The sequence below is a fragment of the Neopelma chrysocephalum genome, unplaced genomic scaffold (assembly GCF_003984885.1).
Source record: "Neopelma chrysocephalum unplaced genomic scaffold, ASM398488v2 Primary Assembly neopelma1_63, whole genome shotgun sequence".
Classification (NCBI taxonomy): Eukaryota; Metazoa; Chordata; class Aves; order Passeriformes; family Pipridae; genus Neopelma; species Neopelma chrysocephalum.
In genome coordinates this window covers 5,237,580-5,257,761 of record NW_020897720.1, presented here as the reverse complement: position 1 = coordinate 5,257,761, position 20,182 = coordinate 5,237,580, and the positions used below count along the sequence as shown (strand labels likewise).

The following is a 20,182-nucleotide window of genomic DNA, read 5'->3' as shown; positions in this document are numbered from 1 at the left end:
TCTGCAGATGCACATTGAACCATCCTGCCTTTCTATACATCATTATTGAAATATTATTGAGTAGAATCTTCAGGCTATTAAATTTACTTTCTCATTGAAAACTATGATTGTCTGAAGGAAAGCAACTCTGCAATGAATACAATCCACGCTGCTCTGAGCAGGTGTTTTCAATTGCACTACCCTGAACTGCTACCTTGAACTTGGCAGAAAGGGGAGCCTCTTTCTCACAGTACCTATTCTATCACTCATCCCAAGGCAGGGCAATAGTTAATGTTTGTGCCCAGGTTTCAATATACTTGGCTTTATTATGGCACCTGCTGCTGAAGATCTCAAGGCAATTTGTGAACATTATTCAGCTGAGTCTCATGACTATTCAGCCAGTATGTCATTACACAGACTGGTAAACAGGGATGTGAAAACACATCAGAATTCTCAGTAGGGCTGTGAGAGATGAGCAGCAGCTTTGTCTTCCTTTGACCCCTGGAATAGGATTTTTCTGTCTGTGATTTCATCCAAATGGGCACAGAAAGCAACACTAGTAAGGGACACAGACTGGTCCCAGTACTGAGCAAAGAAATATGTTTTAGTCCAATCACTAGCAGTTAGAATCTATGTTCCCTTTCCTTCTGCTCTTTCCTGTCACTGCTGTTGGCACAGTGTCCCAGACCTTGCTGGAGAGCTGGAACCAGCTGACTCCTGGAAGTGGCTGTTGAAAGGCTATTGAAAGATCTGGTTCCTTGGCCCTACAAAGCCTTCTTGTGGTGTGGCCAAAGCCAGGGAGGATTTCCAGGCCACTCTGTTACTCTTTGCAAACTGGGCATGTCCCACATGACGCCAGCTGCAAAATCAAAGCAGAGTAGTTTACACCCTCACTGATCGTTTCTTATCCAAACTCTCCCCATTTTGAAGTGATCGTATTTTCTTATGTGCCAAAGGCTGAAACATCATTATGTCTGGACCTAATGGTCTAATTAGATGAGCTTTAATGAATGTAGCTCAAACACCAAGAGGGGAAGATGCAGCAACTCTCTGTGCCCTCTGTGATACCCCAATTCCACTGAGAGAAGTCTCAAATCATTGCCTTAGCCAGGCACAGTTTTCTCACACCCCTGGCAGCTGGGTCAGCACCTTCACAGCAGGACAGAGCCCCCAGCCTGAGGAATTCACAGCTAAAACAGACAAGGCAGAGAAACAAAACCAGAAAACACAAACAGAACTAAGTGGTTCCGTGGAGTCCAGCAGGAATGGTGAGTGTGAAGGGTAAATGCCCCAAGTCACAGGCTGGTAACTGCTTTCATTAGCAGTGGAAACTCTGCCTTGGAGAGAGCAGAAGCAGAAAAGCTGAGGTTAAGTTCATAAACTGAGTGTTTGTTCCTCTTCCCTTCAGTGACTCCGTGACATGTTATGGTGTCATTCTTGTAAATGTTTCAAAGTAAAGTTTCTGAACAACAGTGCTGTGCCATAGTCCTGTGTGGGGAGGGCTGCACAAACATCTCCTCAAGCAAAATCCAACCAGAGCTTGTGTTTACTTGGTTTGTCCTTAAAACCAGCAGTCAGCTGCAACTTTCAGCCATGGCTGCCTTATTAAAAATGAACCTTTTACTTTGAACACAGTACATCTTGTAACAGGCAAATCAATATAGAGTAACCCAGAGTACTTCAGGTAACAGCTGTAGGACACAATCTGATGGCAGAAAGTTGAGAACAGTATTTTGGCAGTTATCATCAAATCCTTCACTTTTTGTTACTAATGGCCCTGAGCTTTAAAGACTTGAGACTTCCCACCACCAGGTAACACAAAAATTAAGAAATCAAGGAACCCCTGCTTTTGACATTAAAGGCTATTATCTAAAAAATAAATAAGCTGTTTCATATTTTTTGTTTTATAGGCTACTGCAATAGGATCTCTTCTCAGAGTTACAATGAGTTAATAGCAGTCTCAGTGACCTCACAGCTCTTACTAAAGACATAGGAAGATGGTTAAGCATAAAGAGTACCTGGAAAAGGTACTAAATACTTATCTCTGCCTTCCCTTGGGCTGTGGGTTGGGGTGCTCAGCTCTGTTCAAGGCTGGGATTCATAAAGCACCCATGCTTAGAAAAGTTACAGAGGGAGAAAAGGGGAGATGAAGCCACAGATGCTTCTGTTACACAGGGGTATAGAACAAACATAAAGATTTTGCTAATCTGTTACTATTTTTTATTATTAACAGAATTTTTACAGTTAGAAACAAACTTTATGCAATCATTAAGTACTGAATTTACAAATAAACTAGAGATTTTTGGAACCAACCTATCTGTCCTTAGAAGATGATTAGTTCTCTAAAATGATGATTAGTTCTCTAAAATGACACGTGATTCACTTCAACTACAAAATAAACTCAAATATATTTTCTTAGTGGGCAAAAGGGCAACAGATCATTTAGTACTGAAATTGCTGCTTTCCCCACAGCCTGCCAAGTATATTTTCCCTCAGATAGTGAAAGTGGTTTTTTAAAGGTTTCCACTCCGGATTTGTGTGGCAAATGCTTCAATTAAGACTGATGCATTCCGTTTGTTCAGCGGTGACTGGTATGTTGGCCTGCATTGCCCTCTAGCGCTGCCGGCCCCACCGCAGTGATGTCACTGCACAGGCACGGTGACAGCGGAGCCAGCTCACGCAGAGCTGGAAATGCTGACAAACCTTCCTGAAGCCTCACAGGGACATCCCTCCAACACAGCCACACACGCTCCAGGGAAAACTCTAAACCTGTCCTGTCTTCCAGGGGCGCCGTGATCGAAAGTGCTGCTTTCAGCTCCAGCCAAGATTTCTGCCTGCTCATTTGTGTTTCAACGAGTCTGCATGAGAAATTAAGCAAGTTTGAGCAGCCTGCTGTTTCTGACAGGCTTCCGAGGACTCCACGCTGGGCAAGTTTTACGTGCTCAGAGCTGACAGCCCTCAGGGGAGATGAGTTCTCCACCTCACACAGGCCAGGGCTCTGCAGCAACTTCTTGGGTCGAGAGATGACTTTGAAGTGACTCAAACCATCGGCGTGTTGAGTGAGGGACCCAATCATAACTTGCTATGGAGGATGATTTTTAAGATGAATACCTACTTTGGCGATAAATCCAATACATCAATACCTGGATATTTGAAAGTGTCTGCACTAAATAATGGCAATTTTTCTGCCAACAACTCCAATGAGACGGCAACTAACCTGGATTCACCTGCCTTGGCTACCAGTAGGGCGATAATTGTGGGGCTGATCCTCGGTGCCTTTATCCTCTTTGCTATCATAGGTAATATCTTGGTAATTCTCTCTGTTGCTTGCAATAGACATTTAAGAATCCCTACAAACTATTTCATCATTAACCTCGCAATAGCAGATTTGCTGCTGAGTTTTACAGTCCTTCCGTTCTCTGCTACACTGGAAGTCCTTGGCTACTGGGTTTTGGGGAGGATATTTTGTGATATCTGGGCAGCAGTTGATGTGCTGTGCTGCACAGCCTCCATTTTAAGTTTATGTGCAATTTCTATTGATAGATATATAGGGGTACGTTATTCTCTGCAGTACCCAACGCTGGTAACAAAAAGAAGGGCAATTTTAGCTCTCCTGGGTGTCTGGGTCCTTTCCATGGTGATTTCCATTGGGCCTCTTCTGGGCTGGAAAGAACCAGCTCCCAAGGACGACAAGGAGTGCCGCATCACCGAGGAACCCTTCTATGCTTTGTTTTCTTCCTTGGGGTCATTTTATATTCCTTTAATTGTCATCCTCGTGATGTACTGTCGGGTCTACATAGTGGCCAAAAGGACTACTAAAAACCTGGAAGCTGGGGTGATGAAAGAAATGTCCAACTCCAAAGAGCTGACTTTACGGATTCATTACAAAAATGTTCATGAGGACACCCTAAACAACACCAAATCCAAGGGTCACAATCCCAGGAACTCGTTAGCTTTCAAACTTTTAAAATTCTCTAGAGAAAAGAAGGCAGCCAAGACGTTGGGAATTGTGGTTGGCATGTTTATCCTGTGCTGGCTACCTTTCTTCATTGTTCTGCCACTAGGTAAGTTGGTAATCAGGGGGTTGTGAGGGGAGGGGGAGGAAAGTGGGTTAGTTGGGTACTACAGAAATATCATCGAAAAAAATCAAATGAATGAGAAGTAAATAGTGTTGTGGGAACTTCAGTGAACAGATGAAAGGAAAGGAAGGGAACTCCTGATGTTGGCTTTTGCAGAGTCCTGCTGAAGCTTTGTGAAGTGTGCAGAAAGCTGCTCACCTGGAGTCCTCAGTGATGGGCAGATGTTAAATCAGGGTACAATACCGACAGAGTTTATATGTTAAATCCCCCTTTTTTCATTGGAATTGAATTAGGTTTCAGAAACATTATCATAGGATGCTTTGCCAAAAATCCTACACAAGAACAGAGAGAGTTTCAGCACTGAAATGTTCTTCGTTCAGTTCACTGCTCAGTGTCTGGGACTTCTGGCATTATTAGGAGCCTTAAATGAAAAACTCCCTCGAGCTTTGGGAAGCTGAAAAAGTTCTAGTTGTCAGTTCAAACATTACTGCTCAAATCCCAAAAGCAAAGACATGAAGACCCCACAGATCCCCACAAGAAGGTTCTCATTGGTTTCTACAGGTCTTAGTTGAGGCACTTCAGGACATTGCCATGTGAGCTTTTGGCAGCTACTTTATGCACTTTCAGCTTAAAAATATTATTAAAGTATTTAATGTGGCCTTAACACATTGCTCTGTGTTCCCAAATCCTTGTGACATTTGCTTGCATTGTTTTTAATGCTAACACTGCCCCCGAAGTGGAGAATCTCAAGACATTCAATTACTAAGCTCTCAGAAATATCTGTCCAAAATTCATTTCTCTGAGACAGTCTGACAGCCTAAATATGGAAAGAGCTGGGAAAAGAAAAGGGAGAAAAAGCCTTTATTAATGTTCTATATTTGTGTTTACTTAGTTACCCTACCAAAACATTTCTGATTGAGTGGTAAGTGAATATTTTTAGAGACTCTTTTAGAAAACTGAATTGAGTTCAGCAACGTGTTCCTGGTGAAGTGTTACAAAATGATAATTTCAGTGAATGTGTAATGTCGTTTAGACTAAAATCTTTACTGCAGGACAACTAATTCAGCTACTGCAGCGCAACTTTGTAATCTCTAGCTTATTGTACTGGAGACTTTAAAATCTTTACAATTCAAGATCTGCAGAAAGGTAACGTTAAGGATGTGAAAAATTCTGAAGAAGGAAAACTGTGAGCAAAGTTCTCTTTGGCTACTGATGTTTAAATCCTTGTGCTGGTTCTTAAAGCAAGTTTATAGCATAGAGCAAGTTTCCAACTATTGCAAAAATACTCACCTGTGGATAGAAACATATTTCCACCATATGGTACCAGTGGTAGTACCAGATATACAGCTAGTAGGTCATGATCCCCTGATAAAGTAGATTCCCTCCTTGATTTTGAATATTTGAAGAAATAAAAAAGCAAATGTGAACTCAGCAGAGCACGTCTGTAGCAATCAGGAGCCAGTACAGCTCCTGACACTCCTCACCCGACACAGTTGCAGAGCAGTCCACTAGAAACATTATGGTCACAGGGCAGAATCAACGTGAGACACAAACAAGTTTCTTGAAAGAGCATCATTTTCCCTTTGAGAAGCTTCCAAAACTCCTGGGTTTCCCTGGCAGGTTTAGTGAGTCATTGTTTAAGACACCTGAGGGGAGAATTTATTGCTTGACAGAATACAATTTAATCTCCCTTACAAATTGTGCCCAGGGGGGTGCCAGGCTGGGAGCCTCCAGCACAGCACAGCTTGTCTGGCAGAAGGGCTGGGTGGGCTGGGGGTTAAAGCCACTGCTGGGGGTTCTGACCCGACCCAGACCGAGTGCTGTAACCCCAACACCCCCAGGTCAGTGCTGGGAGCACTTGGCACCCACGGAGCTGAGGGGCAGAGGGAGCTGAGGAGTGTGTGTCAGTTAGAGGAGTGAAAAAACCAACATCTTAGCGTTGCAATACAGATTGCTGCCTTTCCCAGCCCGTCTAGAAATCCTCTGTCCAAAAAAAGGGGGGAAAGGTATCCATAGTATCCAATGCAGCATAAAAATGCACTTAAATAGGAGGCACTTTGCCTTTGTTCTGCGGACAAGGAATAGGGATGGTTTTGTTCCTTGTCCCTGATCTCTTTTTTTTTAATTTAATTTATTATCCAGCACACTCCAGAATCCAGTGTTTTTTATCTCTGTGTCTCAGTGCAAAGTTAATTAATGATGTTAGACATGACTAAAGCATTGCTCACTAAAACAGGTGGGGAAAAGCCCTTTTCCTCACTTGCATAATGCAGCTGTCCTTACCTGCAGGAGAGGGCAAAGCAGTGCAGAAAGAATCCTTAAAGAGCTCTCTGTGTGCTGCACTCTTCTTACCAGAAACATTTTGCTTTGTGTCTTGAAGACACACAATTAAATGAAACGCTATTAAAGACTCTTTCAGAAAGCACCCAAGGGTATGAAATCAATTTCTGTGATAGGCAACTGTAGAAATCAAAAGGTACTGATGGTGTCCCAAGCTCTCCATAAGTGTCCTGGACTATCCAGACTAGATATTGACCTCCACTCACTGTAAGCATAAGCTTCTTCTTTAGCCTCCATTTCTCACACCTTATATTTGCACCATTATCCCAAGTCATACCCTCACACCTGCATCTTTCCTATTTATTTTTCTGCCCCTTGTTTCCCTCAGTAATATCATGACTCTGCAGAATGGTGTTACAGAGCAGCTCTGGATTTCTGGGGATCCAACGACAAAACATTTGACAAGTTGGTAACTGTTATTTCTGCAGCACCCCAGACCCATGTATTATCAAATCTGCTTATATGCAGTGGAGTTTCCTTAGTGTTAAGAGTGTTCTCAGCTCTTTTTTGCCAGACAAAATTTTATTCTTCCACTCTGGCATTTCAATATATTCTACAGCTGCCAATTTTGATATTCCAGACAAAGGATTATTGCATCAGGTGGCAGATATGCACTGGGAACAGATGTGGTGCTGAAAGCAGCCACATTGCTTGAATAAATATTCCATGACAAATGAAAAGAAATAATATTAATGCTTACAGAGTGTTTTTCAAGCAAAAATCCAAAGGTTTTGCAAGGAAAGATCTGGCAGAGCTCTGTACACACTGCAGGGAGGAATTACAGCACTGACACCATGATGGACTGAGCACCATTAAACCATCAGCACGAAGAATTACCCCCGTCTGGTTTTGTAGCACTGAACCATTCTATCTTCAGTGCTAAGCAACTGATGATGCAGCAAAACTGGTATCAAAGAGAGTCACGTAAGAAATTTGTTTTTATTCCTGTAGCTACTGGATATTCTTTCCAGATAGAAGTGGAGCTACAGAACATCCTTGTTGCACACATTCATAAACACTCTGTGGCTTTGTAAACAGTTATCCTGCCACTCAAAATTATTTGTGACACAACATAAAAAAATAAACTAAAGACATGCGTGTCTTTGAGAGAACTTCTTATGTCATAAATTCAGTGACTCAGCTTTGAAAAGTAAATATCTTGCTTCTTTAAAATAAATGTTTCTTTTCATCCTCCTTATACAAACCCTTCCTTCAGCATCAGGACTACATTAAACATGCATTGCTGAAAAATGCTGAGCAAAATAGATTCTTTTAATGACTAAAGCCCTGCAGAAATAAGCTAACACTCATTAAAACACTGGCCTTTAAACAAGGGAGTATCCAATTTTATGACAATACCTTTATTAAAAAAATTAATCCAAAATGAAGGATCATATGTTTCCCTCTGGCTACTAAGTACAGGTTTAGTCTCATTCCTGTTGAGATATGGGCTTGTCAGTCTTCTCTCAGACACATCCCCCACACACAAAGGGAAAACTTCCCATCTCCACCACTTTCACCAGAGCACATTAACTTCCCCAGATACTGCTTAACTCCAGTGGAAATCAGCAGAGCAGTGTTCACTTCCCATTTTAGAGCTTAAGTCCTCCCGCTCCCACAAAACCTGGGGTCTTATCCACTGGAGTCAGAAACAAAATTCTTGTAACTTAACAGGCAGTGGGATAAGGTCCCAGGAGCCCCAGGATGAAAATACAATTGGTTTGACCATTTTTAGGTATTAAGCTTTTGAAACCTTTTTATAAAATAATAAAAAAGAACATAAAAACATCTGCATGCTACAGGTCAGCCCACACAAAATTATTCTTAAAATGTTATTGAAGTACAAAATGTAGATTTATGTTACATGAGGCCAACCTCTGCATCTCTGTATCAAGAATACCAAATTAGGTCCCTTACTTTCCCATGGGAAACACTTGCAGGCATTAGGTCTGTCAATGCTACTGGGTTCTGCTTTCTGCAAGGCTTTAGGCCTGGTTTGTCTTCCACCTCGTTTCAGTCTTCTCTCCTCTTCCCCTGCCTAACTGGTCCAGCTCTCTAGACTTGATGTCCCCAAGTTAATAGTTACACAGAATTCATATAAATCACTGCTATATGTGGCAATCTGCCCCTCTGCCCACTGGCAGGTCAATCTTTGTGCAAAGTTCAACAGCACAGGTGAATGTACAATTAAACATCATAAGGGCATTTACTGACCAGTACAGTGTGTTTTGTCACATGACCAGATTATTTCAAGGTGATTCATTTTCCTACTGAAAAAGCCTCCCTTAAGCCCTGGTTTAATCCTTTTGCTTTACAAAGGGTGTCAATTACCAGTCACTTACAGATTTCTGGTTTTTAGAACAAAGTTGTTTGTTATCAAAGCAGGTAAAACCACACAAATTCCTGGGTACTTCCTCTGTAGGGTTTTGATTTGCATGTCAGGGGAACAAAGGGAAATCTCACAGTGTACTGTCTTGCAAAAACAAACACACAAAGCAATACACACAAAAAATACAGTGAAATCAACTCGAGTTGACTACTCAGCCTCAGGGATTGCAGTAACTCCTGTCTCAGGTGGTCAGAGAGCTCCAAGGGAAAACCAATTCAGGACTGAGCCACTGGGCAGCAATAGGAAATCTCAAAACTATTGAAATCAATGACAAGAGAGAAGGGATAATTTCAGGGGAAACACTACTTTCAGCAAGGCAGTTGGAATACAAGGTCCTTATGCCAGAGGCATTTGCAAACACTTGTGCTATTGCTCCAGCTGGTGCTAATGAGGAAAGCCCTGAGTAAAGCTACACAGGTCCTAAAGCATCGAGGCCACACCTCAGGGTCTCAGGGACTTTAGGGCACCTACCTGTGAAATACTGACATGAGCAAAAAGTGAGGAGTTTTTTCACATCTTTATTAAAGTGTTTCTTCACTGACCACTGCAAGATTTTGAGATATTTTGACAGGCTTTTGGGTGATCCCTAGAAACCAGAAAGCAATAACCATCTGTGTCTGAGTGACAAGAGAAAAACTGCACTGGAATTTCATACAGTACCGAGGTAGCTGTGTTATTCAATTCCATGCTACAGGCTGTTATATACTAACAATGGCCAAGAAAGATGTCTCTGTTATAAGTCAGAAGAGGAGAAAACACCAAAACATGTTCAGTAATTGCAGATATTTAAGTGTAATAAATGAAATGTCAGCAGACTTAGATTAGCTTTTCTAGACTCCCTCAATCATCTAATCTTTTGCAAAACAAGAATAAGCTTGGCCCATGTTCTGTCTAGTTTGGAAGCTGCAGAAGTCTCTGATTCTTTTGGACAAAATAACAACAACATTAGTGCCATGTTTCTGTCCCTTACTATTGTCAGTTTTAGGTACCAAACAAGATTCTTATCAAAATTGATCTTGATTTCACACTATTTGTATGAGGGCAACACAATTTAAGCACAAGTGAGCTCTCTCAATGATGAAAGTCAGCATAGCTATTCTGGACTGAGAGGTGGTGCCCATGTTAGTTTTGGGGTTAAATACACAGGTACTGTCCCTGTAGAAATGCAAATATTGCTGCTCTGCCTTGCAATTGCTTGTAATACAAGAAGGTGTAGCAAGTCTGGGGTTTAGTAAAAAGACCTGATCTCTCCCTGTACTCCTTGAAGGGAGGTAAAGTCCTGGTTTTACTTTTGCCATTCTAGATAAGTTTCTATTTTTTGGAGCCTTTAAAAAGCTCTCAAATGTGAGCCACTGTGAATGAAGTTCCTGCTGGTCTTATACAAGTGATTTGTTCATCTGTAATATGAGGACACTGCTGTAGGTAGTCAGTTCTAGGACAGAAATTCCTCACAACCAGGACACTTTGGAGCACTGACCAACCTCGTCCAGTGGAAGGTGTCCCTGCCCACAGCAGTTATTCCTTATTTGATATTTCTCCTTCCTCAAAAGCAAAGTGCTACACATACACACACACAAGATATCCACAAGCACAGGAGTAGTGTGTTGGTGACTGCTGGGTTCCTGGGACTAGTTTCCAGCCTGGCAGCCCAGGCACTGCTGGGATGTGCAGCACAAGGCATCCCACAGAGACACCAACATGCCAAATAACCACAACCAAACACTATCCATTGTTATTTATTTGTAGTACTTATAATTTAACCATCTTTCATCTTCCTTATTGAATTTTATTCTGTTGATTTTGGATGCTTTCCTATTTCTCAAGATCTATTTTCTCTGCTTTCTAACTGTTTTCACTGTTATCCTAATCCTCTTCTCCAGAAGGCCTGCACTTCCTCCCAGCTTGATCAACTCGTAATTTTATAACCATACTCTCTATTTCATCCTCTACTGTTTGTAAACTGTGGGGTTTTTTTCCTATATTAAATAAGTCCAGGGGAATGTAAACAAACACTGAATGCTGGAAGGGAAGGAATCAGGAGCTCTAGAAATCCAATTAGCTTTAAAACCTTGGCACGCTGACTTGGCGAAGCATGTGGTGAAAGGGACTGCAAAAGCTTAAATAAAGGACAACCACATCCTTTCTCTAAACTCGTAATAACTCTGGGCAGAGGCAGATTATTACTTCTAGAGGGAGAATTTTACTAGCTGTGCACACGGTGGCTGTAACTCAGCCATGAGCAGCTTCCAGCAGTCCCGGCTGCTGCAGGAATCACAGCAGGAACACGGGGGAGAAGAGAAGGTTCCCAGCCAGACCCTCAGCAGCCACCCAGAGCCAAGCACTGGGAATGTCTCTTGTTGGTCACAGCACAAATCTGATCAGGTCACTTTTCATAGGAAGGCCGAGTTCCATCATAAAACAGATTTCTTGCAAAGCAACACTCATTTTTGTACAAGCTGTGTTCTGGAGGACAGATTGAGACAGGGTTTGATATTGGTGAAGCTTCCTGTTTTTCATGTTTCAAAACTCATCTGTTATCACTTGGTATTTTGCAATGCTTTTCCTCATTACAGCAATTTTTAAAACATTGGAATTTTTTCTTGTGGAGAACGTTGAAAAGCTCACATTTAACTCCAGTCAGAATGGCTCCAATCTGCACCAGAATGAAATCTCCTCTGAAATAAGAGGATGTCTTTGCCTTCCAAGGTTACCTTAACTATTTGAGTTTGATCAGACTCTGTAACTGAACTTCCAAATACTCCTTACCAATTCTCAAACTATTTCTATTTTATGGTGTTCAAAGAAGAGGGTGATTTTCTCCAGAGTGGGAATAACCCCCCTCAGAGTTTCAAGTATGGAAACATTTCATTTTCTACCTGTTATCAGTAGGGACAAGAAATTTCAAATTTTGTGGCTTTTCTTTAATCTTCAGACAATGACAAAGCCCTGCAGTGGAGCTCTCCTGTCACCATCACTGGAATATCCACTGACACACAACAAAGCACTCAAACAACTCCAGACCATTGTATTGCAATAAAACCAGATGTTGCGTTTGTTCCAGAAAACAGAACACACACTCCCCCAGGTTGGCTCTCATCGAAGAAAAACTGGATTTAGAAAATTTTGAAATGTGATCCTTTTGTAACATGCAGAAAACAGCACCTGACTGCCCCAAACTCATCCATAGCCACTTTTTCTCCTTAAATCCAGAGAATTCACAGTACTTCTCACCAACTATTATCTAACCTAAGTATAAATCAAGTATAAAATACTTGATTCTGAAGAAAACTGATGATTCTATGAGTAATTATAGGTCTCTTCCCAAGTCCACCGAAGTCCTTATGAGCCTTTCGAGGACTTCCACTGACTCCAGTGGAGTCTGAATTTTAATGTCTCAGTGATGCTCTGGGCAGATATTCTGCAGAATATGTGAGGACAATTAATATGCCAAATTGCTTCCCACAATGTTCCCTAATTTCATTAGGATGCTTCACTTACTTTCTCTGTAATAAAATATTCATTATAAAGAACCAGTCAGAGCCTAAATGCAATTAACTTCTACTAAATAAAATACTTCTTAATTTCTCTTTATGATATTTGCTATTGCTCAGTGTATTTCCAAACTGAACAACTCTATGAAGTCTGGTGACTGTGGTCAAAAAACTGATCAATCAAAACTCATCAAGTCAATTGATTTTCTGATATATTTCCTTTTCTCCATTTACTCTCCATGAGTAAAAGTCAGTAAAGTGCAGGAGTCATGAAGAACTGCTCTGAACCTTGTGATTTAAACCCTCCATTTTAACCCTAAGGGCCAGCGCGCTCCTTAGCTCCGAGGCAATGGGCAGACCTAGTTCCAGCTGGCACCATTCCCAAACACTGCCAGGGAAAAATCTATAGTTCTGGATTCACAGGACCTTCCCTGACTGTTACTGATGAGGAAGAGCCTTTCCAGAGAGCTGATGCCAGCTCAGCATCTTATTTTCTCTCCTGAGCCACCTCAGGAAGCAGCTGGCACCCTGGGCAGGGCAGTGGATGTATGAGGAATGGCACACACTCCCCTCTGGATTCCTGTGGAATGAGGAGGCTCCAAGCCCAGCTTTGCCATGCAGACACACTGTGCCGTGGCACGGAAGAGCTGTTTACCCAAGAGGATAGGAAGTGCTTTTGCATAGTTTTGAGGCCCAAGCCGTGACCTCCACATTGCTGTGAGATGGGAAATATGCCCAGAATCACATCCCTCCCCACTCAGGCATCTGACAGCCACAACTGACTCAGCTGCTTTCACAGCCCAGCGAATCTGAAACCACTCCAGTGGAAAAGGTCAGGATGTGACATCCAGGCTGGGGTGTTGACTTCCATTTGAAAAAAATCTTCAAGTCAAACTCCAGTTCTTGACATAAGAATTCGCCCCTGAATCCCCATTCCTTGATTACTTGAGCCAGACACAAAGGTGTTTACCCAGCTGGATAACTCTTGAATGCCTGTTTTGCTTTAAAAATGTCACACGTTCTTTTCTACAGCCCCATTTGCTAAATTTAGCTGATCAATTGCCCCTGCTTTTAACACTAAAAGTACAGGAAATGGATTTCCCAGTAGGAGTTGGGCAGTCTCATTAGGGAAGTTATTTGGTTGTGAACAGAAGAGGAAGAACTCATAAAACAACCTCTTATTTTGGGTTACACCACTTTTATGAACGCCTGAGATATGGGAAGTTCCACTAACTTCCCATAACTAACTTCAGGTTTCCAGAGGTTTGTACTATGACAATAATCTGAATAAAGGGAGGGATGTTTGAGAGCTGCCAGAGAGTGTATTAGAAGTTATAAGGTATGTCTGGACACACTCCTCCTAACAAGCCTGGGAACATTTAGATCTTTTCCTTCAAAAATGACCCTTGAAAGTCCTTTGCAGAAGTATTCCATGTGTGCCTTGTACAGCTGCTTGGACGGTGGAGGTTTGATCTGTCATTGGGATCAGTACATGTTAGTGCAGCAGATGTGTACCCATAAACTGCATTTTAGTTTTTAATTCTACATTAATTATGTGCTCCTTTGACTTTCAGATGACGAAGAGCATTTCATTATTAGTTTTAAAAATAATAAAAGTAACATTTTAGTAGCAAAAGACCAAAACTGAAAGCAACATGCATGAAAGATTTTTAATACACGGGTTCTAACAGTGATCTGATGTAACATTTGCCCTTCCTAGAGGCAGACAAACCAATTAACTCAGATATTGTTTCTGCTTGTTTCCTATGGACAGGATCTCTGTTTTCAGCTCTGAAGCCACCTGAAACAATTTTCAAGGTGATTTTTTGGCTTGGCTACTTTAACAGCTGCTTGAATCCCATCATCTACCCTTGCTCAAGCAAAGAGTTCAAGAGGGCTTTTATACAGATCCTGAAATGCCACTGCCACCGTCGAAAGCAGCTGGGGTGGTGGCCCTACAGCTACAGAAACTGGAATCGGTGCTCCTTTGAACACCACAGGAAAGACTCTCTGGAGGACAGCGGGAGTTTCCTGAGTGGCAGCCAGAGGACGTTATCCTCGGCATCTCCCAGCCCCGGGTACGTGAGCAAAATCACTCACCCACACCTGGAGATGTGCACATTCCAGGAATGGAAAAACTCCAGCTCCCTCCTGAGCCCCTTGCAGGATGGCAGCGGGCAGAAGGAGCCGTGCCAGTTCTTCACCTTCAGCCTCTTCTCGGAGCGGAATGGACACGTCCCTGCCGGCAGCCAAGGCTCCAGCAACAGGGACTGTGAGGCCACCTGTGACACACTGAACTGCAAAGCTGCCTGTGGAGCAAACACCACACTGGAATGAACAGACCCCAACCAGTCTGTTCCCTTGGGACACCGACTTGTCTGACGTTAGGCCCAGGCAAAGAAATAGACCTACACACGGTTCCTCAGGATAGCACGGGAAGAAAATCAGGGAGGAACAGGCAGATTTAAGTCACTGGAGTGGCCAAGTGCAGGGTCTAACCATATTCCCAGGCAATTTCCAGAGAAACTATGGAAGCATGAACAGAATGCAGGGAAAGTGCTGCATAAACCCAGGGAAGTGCACATCCAATTATTGAGCTGTTGTGGAAGTGCTGTGGAACGGCCAAACACATCTGTACATAGAAAGAATACATAAACAGGGGGGTGGGCAGGGGCCATGTGTGAGTGTGGGTGTCCAGGTGTGCCAGCCATGTGGATGGATGTCTGGAAGTGGCAGTGAGCAGTGCAGTCCTGATTGTTCCTCTCCAGGTCACCCCTGACTTTGCCTGTAGTTCCGTATTGTTGCTGTACATCACTGTACATTCGCACTTTAGAAACTGAAAACAATGTCAACCATTAAAGTAATTTCTCAACAATTTAAACACTTGCACCTATTACTGTAGGACTGGAATTCAGCCAAGTTCCCTTATCACCATTTTCACTTCAAAATAAAACACTCATAGCCATGAAGTTTGCCATTGTGACTCCTAGGATACAGTTGCTTCCCTGATCACCAGCATTTATAACTCCTCTATCCTTTACCATTCTCTTCTTTGAAAGTCTGAAAATACCAGCAATGGTGAGAGCTCACAATCTACATTTGAGCACATCAGTAAGCTGCCAGAGGATCTGATTTCTAAAAGCAACACTCATAAATCACTCCAAATACCTCATAAACAGTGTTGTGGGCACAGCACAAAAGAGCAGTGACCGCTGGAGGCCCAAAACGAGCTCCAGGACAAATATGCTCAGCCCTTGGTTCTTTTAGCAGGCTTTGAAAACAGCACTGGACATTTAGAGGCTTTACTTTACCTCTCAGATAAGAAGAGTCAAAACAATGGAGTAGTGTAAGTATCACTTCATTAATATTTTCCAGCTCAGTAATACAGTTCTTTAAGAGAATTCCTGGCAATATCTTCTAGGACTTTTTAGGTCATGTTTGGAAGCTATTTTCATCCCTTGCAATTAAGTGTGAATCACAGAACTGACTGATTTTTTCACATGAAGTGGTACAAACCGTGACAATTAGTATTAACTCCTTTCTCCGACGGAGCCTTTCCTTACTAGGAATTGTAGTGACCTTTTTTTAAATCTTGAAACAGGGAACAAACCATAAACTGATGTACTAAAAGCGCTTGGGGACAATTTAACAATGGTACATCCCAAGGGAGAGCCATTTCCTTAGTTTTTATTTCCTTTCATGTGTATTCTTTCATCAAATAGCCAGGGGTGGATGTGGTGTGTGGTTAGATGATACATCCCCCAGCCCAACAATAGGAACGTCATGTTCCAGCATCTTCCCATGGTCCTATGTTATAGTAAGAACCACAGAAGTATATTTTAAGTCCTATCTTGTTGCAGTATGGCCAATTTCCTACTTTAATAATTTCATTTTGATTGTGGAAAATGCAGTAATTTCCTCTTAAAAGGACAATGCTTATAAAATTTAAAAGTATTTTAAAACAGTTAACAAACTCTTGTTGCTCACAGACTGATGTTGCCATAAGGAAAATCACACCCAGCTGTGATACACCAGTAGGAAGCTGTGCCCTTTGTGGCTCTGAAAGGCAGAGAACTGTGTTTCTGACCCACTGGTATACTTTTGGAGGGAATATACAATTGTCTGTCAAACACTTCAGGGTTTTGTAAAACTTCTTCCAAACTACAGCGAACTGGAAATGAATTTGTTTAATCTCATCACCTGACAGCACACTTCAGCTACATTTTGAGTCATGCAATTTGTATAGTGTAAAGTAAATTCAATATCCGTATTTGAGAAAGAAGTGATACTGCAAGGTTGGAGAAAGAACAGCATTCTATTACTTTAAATCCTTTAACTACATAGCTCTGAGAGACTGATAATTATTTTAATTAGTTCTTAGTCCTAACAAAAGCTGTGTGATCTCTGATCATCATTTAAGCTCCTTAAACAATGCTATAATTCTCTAATATGGATGAAATCAGAGAGGCTTTTATCCCATACTGAAGTACTTTAAGTACTTATAATCTTTGTGCATTTTTACATGCAATGTTACAACAACCACAAGGAAAGTTCCCTTACTGCTTCTTTCAAATGTATAAAAAGAGAATTTCAGCCATTTTAGTATTGGAAAAACCACCATTCTGTAAACCTTGTAACTGATCAGGAGAAGACATGAATTAACAACACATTCAGTGCCTCAAAACACACAAATCAGATACCAAAATCGTCAGAGAGCAAAAGACCCAGACACATATCCTGCAATACCTAATATATACTTCAAATAGAATTTTAATAAACTGTGTCTCGTTCTTAAAATTAAATTTTAATACTGGAGAGCCTACAGCTTGTAGGCATAGCAAACATAAGATGGGAAGATTCCTAATATTTCTCTAAAATACATTTCTCCAAGCTCTTTATAGCCATGCATGATATTACATGTCTTCTCTCTTCTTTTAAGCTCTTTACTTTTTGTCTCATGAATTCCCCTTTTGGTACAGCAACACTGTACCAGTGGGGTCCCATCCATACAAATATGTAAACTATGGAAGATTTCAGAAGTCCCATCATATTTGTTCATAAGTTGCCGACAATACCTGCTTCACCTCCAGTCACAGCTTCGCTGGAGGTACAGGCAATAAAACTGATTGCATAAAATGGGAAAAAACCCCACATGGATCTGAAAGAGGGACTATGAAGGTTATAGAGCAGAAAGTCTGATATGTCACCTTAAAATATGAAACTTTTGCAGGACCACCTGACTTCTCCAGAACAAATCTGTTCTAAATATCTTTATTTTTACCACTGAAATATTTTACGACCTCCACCAGGCAAGGCTAGCCCAAATGAGGCCATGCAAATCACCCTCTTCCTTTTGTTAGTCCTTCATTTGTTGCAATGTTTTCCTTTAAAGGAAAAACTATTTGGACCAGGGCATGATCATAAACCCTTGTGGGACAAGCCCATATTAGCCCATATTTTAGTACAGCCAAAATTATTTTGCCAAGCAGAACATCCAGGATCCAGTGCAGTGGCACATGATGATGGTCTGTCCGATGCAACTACACTCCATCATGGGTATTTTTTAGGCTTATTAACAGGTCTTCTGATGAACCCCAAATAGATTTGCCTCCAAAGAGGAGCTGCTGCCATTTAACACAGAAGGTGTTCATAAAACACTGTGAATTTCTCCAGGTTAAGCTACTGTGTGGAGCTTAATCCCTACCTAGGGGCTTGTCCAAAGCCATTCAAGGGAGAGGCACAGCTGTAATGGCTCAGGGAGCTTTGGTACAGCCCAGCTGCACACAAATTAAACCCATTAGGCTTCAGTGCACTCAGCTATCACAAAAGTGCTGCTTATTTTTGAAAAGTGTTATGGTAAAATCAATCCAGCTGAATGAGACTGCAATTGTAAAGCATTCGACATTCTTTACTCTCTGGAAATGCAGTTTTCTATTATCTTTCCAAATGTGCCAGGGAGAGAAGAGGAGACATTAATATTATAAAGTACAGTTCTAGTCTGAAAAAATGTCAAAACAGCAACTTCTCATTCAACAGATGAGCTCTGAGCTCTCAGTTTCTGTGCTTGACTTTCCCCTCACACAAATGAGCATAACATTGCACAGCACAGGAGATAATCATCCACAGAACTATTGGTATACTGGTATCCACTTATTCCTTATCCCACAAATTTACCAGCTCATTCCCACGAGAAGACACTGGATTCTGCTTTGATACACCCAACAACAGATTTACTCACCTCCTTCCCAACCCCCCTGCAGTGCTCTGGCTCACTATTCCATAGGGCAGAACACAGTCCTGTGGGGATGGTGCATCCCACAAACACCAGTTTCACCCTGAAGTGCTCAGAAAGAAACACTTCAGAATAAGGACACACACCACCTTGGTTTATGTCACTTTAAAGGAACCCAAAAATGTTTCCACCTACCATGATTTTTTTGGGGACTGGGAGTGGTCCTAGCTACTTGTGCAAATGGTAAGTCATGATTCCAAAGAGCAGTGAAAACACCTGAAGTGGTGACATTGAGGTCAGGGCACCAACCGGGAAAATCCTGCCTCGGCCTTAATGCTTTTGTGTTTCACCTCCCTAAATACAGGGAAGGGAACCCAATTAGAGCCTTTTCTCAGGAGACCTTTCTAAGGCTGCCCCTCGATCAACCTCAGAGCCTGCTGGCTTCTAACTTGCACATTCTGACTGGTGAGTCAGCACACATAGCCCAGGGCCAGCAAAGCCACATGGACCTGTTTACCCACTAAGATCTGGCAATGTGGAACAGGACATGTGGGAGGATAATGTGGGAGACAAATGAGAGCGCTGAAAACACCAAGAGAAAGAGAGAAGTCCTGAAAATACCAAGAGAAAGGGAGAAGTGCTGAAAGACAAAGGTTGTAAATCCATAAATCAGCATTTATTCATCTTAATGACACGATTTGTTGTATTGTGTTTATCTGGTTGGTCTATCACTAAAATGAGGAGAAAAACAAAGTGGCTCTGCAGGAAAAAGCAGGGCTATTATGTCAATTTATGTCACCACAACATGGACAGATGCCCCTGCACCCCTCTGTTCTCCTGCCTGGGTTGTAAATGCAGGAAGTTAGGTTCCATTTCTACTCAGTTATAATCTATGGCTTCATTTTTTCCTAGAATAGCCAAAATTTCATTAATTAAAGTTAATTTAAAATTAAAGTTGCTTTTTTTATTTATTCCTCCAAGGAGATTACAAACATTAGTCACTTCATGTTTCCATCAGCACCACTAAGGGTGTAAGAAGCAGCAAGGCCCAAATAAAAGCCTTGGGTAGGGCACAAAATCCCACCAGATGAGTCAGTGACAACACCATGGCAAATCCTGCTTTAGAAACTCTAATGATGTGATTGGCACAGTTTTGAGCTCAAATGAGGCAAATTCATTTACACCTGCTGAATAATGAGCATCTCACCTCTGCAAAATATGTAAAGAGTGATAAAGGCAAAGAATTGTCTTCATAAAATAAGGCTGGATCCTTATTTTATACCCTGTGAAGTTGAGTCCAACCAGTGAAAATAATGGAAAGCTTGACAAATACAGTGGGATATGGTTGTTCAGACGAGTGGAAGGTGATAGGGAAAGGAAGGCTGGAGTTGTTACTGGAAATTTTTTATATCAAAACATCTTAGCTTGACCAGTGAAGAATATGCTCCCTATCCAGTAATTCCCACAATCTTTATAGGACTCCAGCCAGGAGAGAAAGGGAAAGGATGTTCAAAATTAATAAGAATCGTTCACAATTTCCTTAATAAGACAGCCTAAAAGGCGGATGTAGTAAAACTTTAATTTATAGTTGCGATTAAAAAGCCTTTAATTGCCTATTTCACAACTTCCTTTCAAATGTTCTTTGGGAAGCACAATAATGTGATTCCACTGA

At 41.7% G+C, this 20,182-nt stretch overlaps 1 protein-coding gene across 1 annotated transcript; it reads left to right on the top strand.

Annotated features, from left to right (window-relative positions):
* Window positions 1-2,605: 2,605 nt before the first annotated feature.
* On the top strand, window positions 2,606-15,255 carry ADRA1B (adrenoceptor alpha 1B). The gene is made up of 2 exons (XM_027682764.1): window positions 2,606-4,043; window positions 14,053-15,255. Exons 1-2 carry the CDS (start codon window positions 3,071-3,073, stop codon window positions 14,613-14,615), a joined length of 1,536 nt encoding a protein of 511 aa, XP_027538565.1. The 5' UTR covers window positions 2,606-3,070; the 3' UTR covers window positions 14,616-15,255.
* The last annotated feature ends 4,927 nt before the right edge of the window (window positions 15,256-20,182 follow it).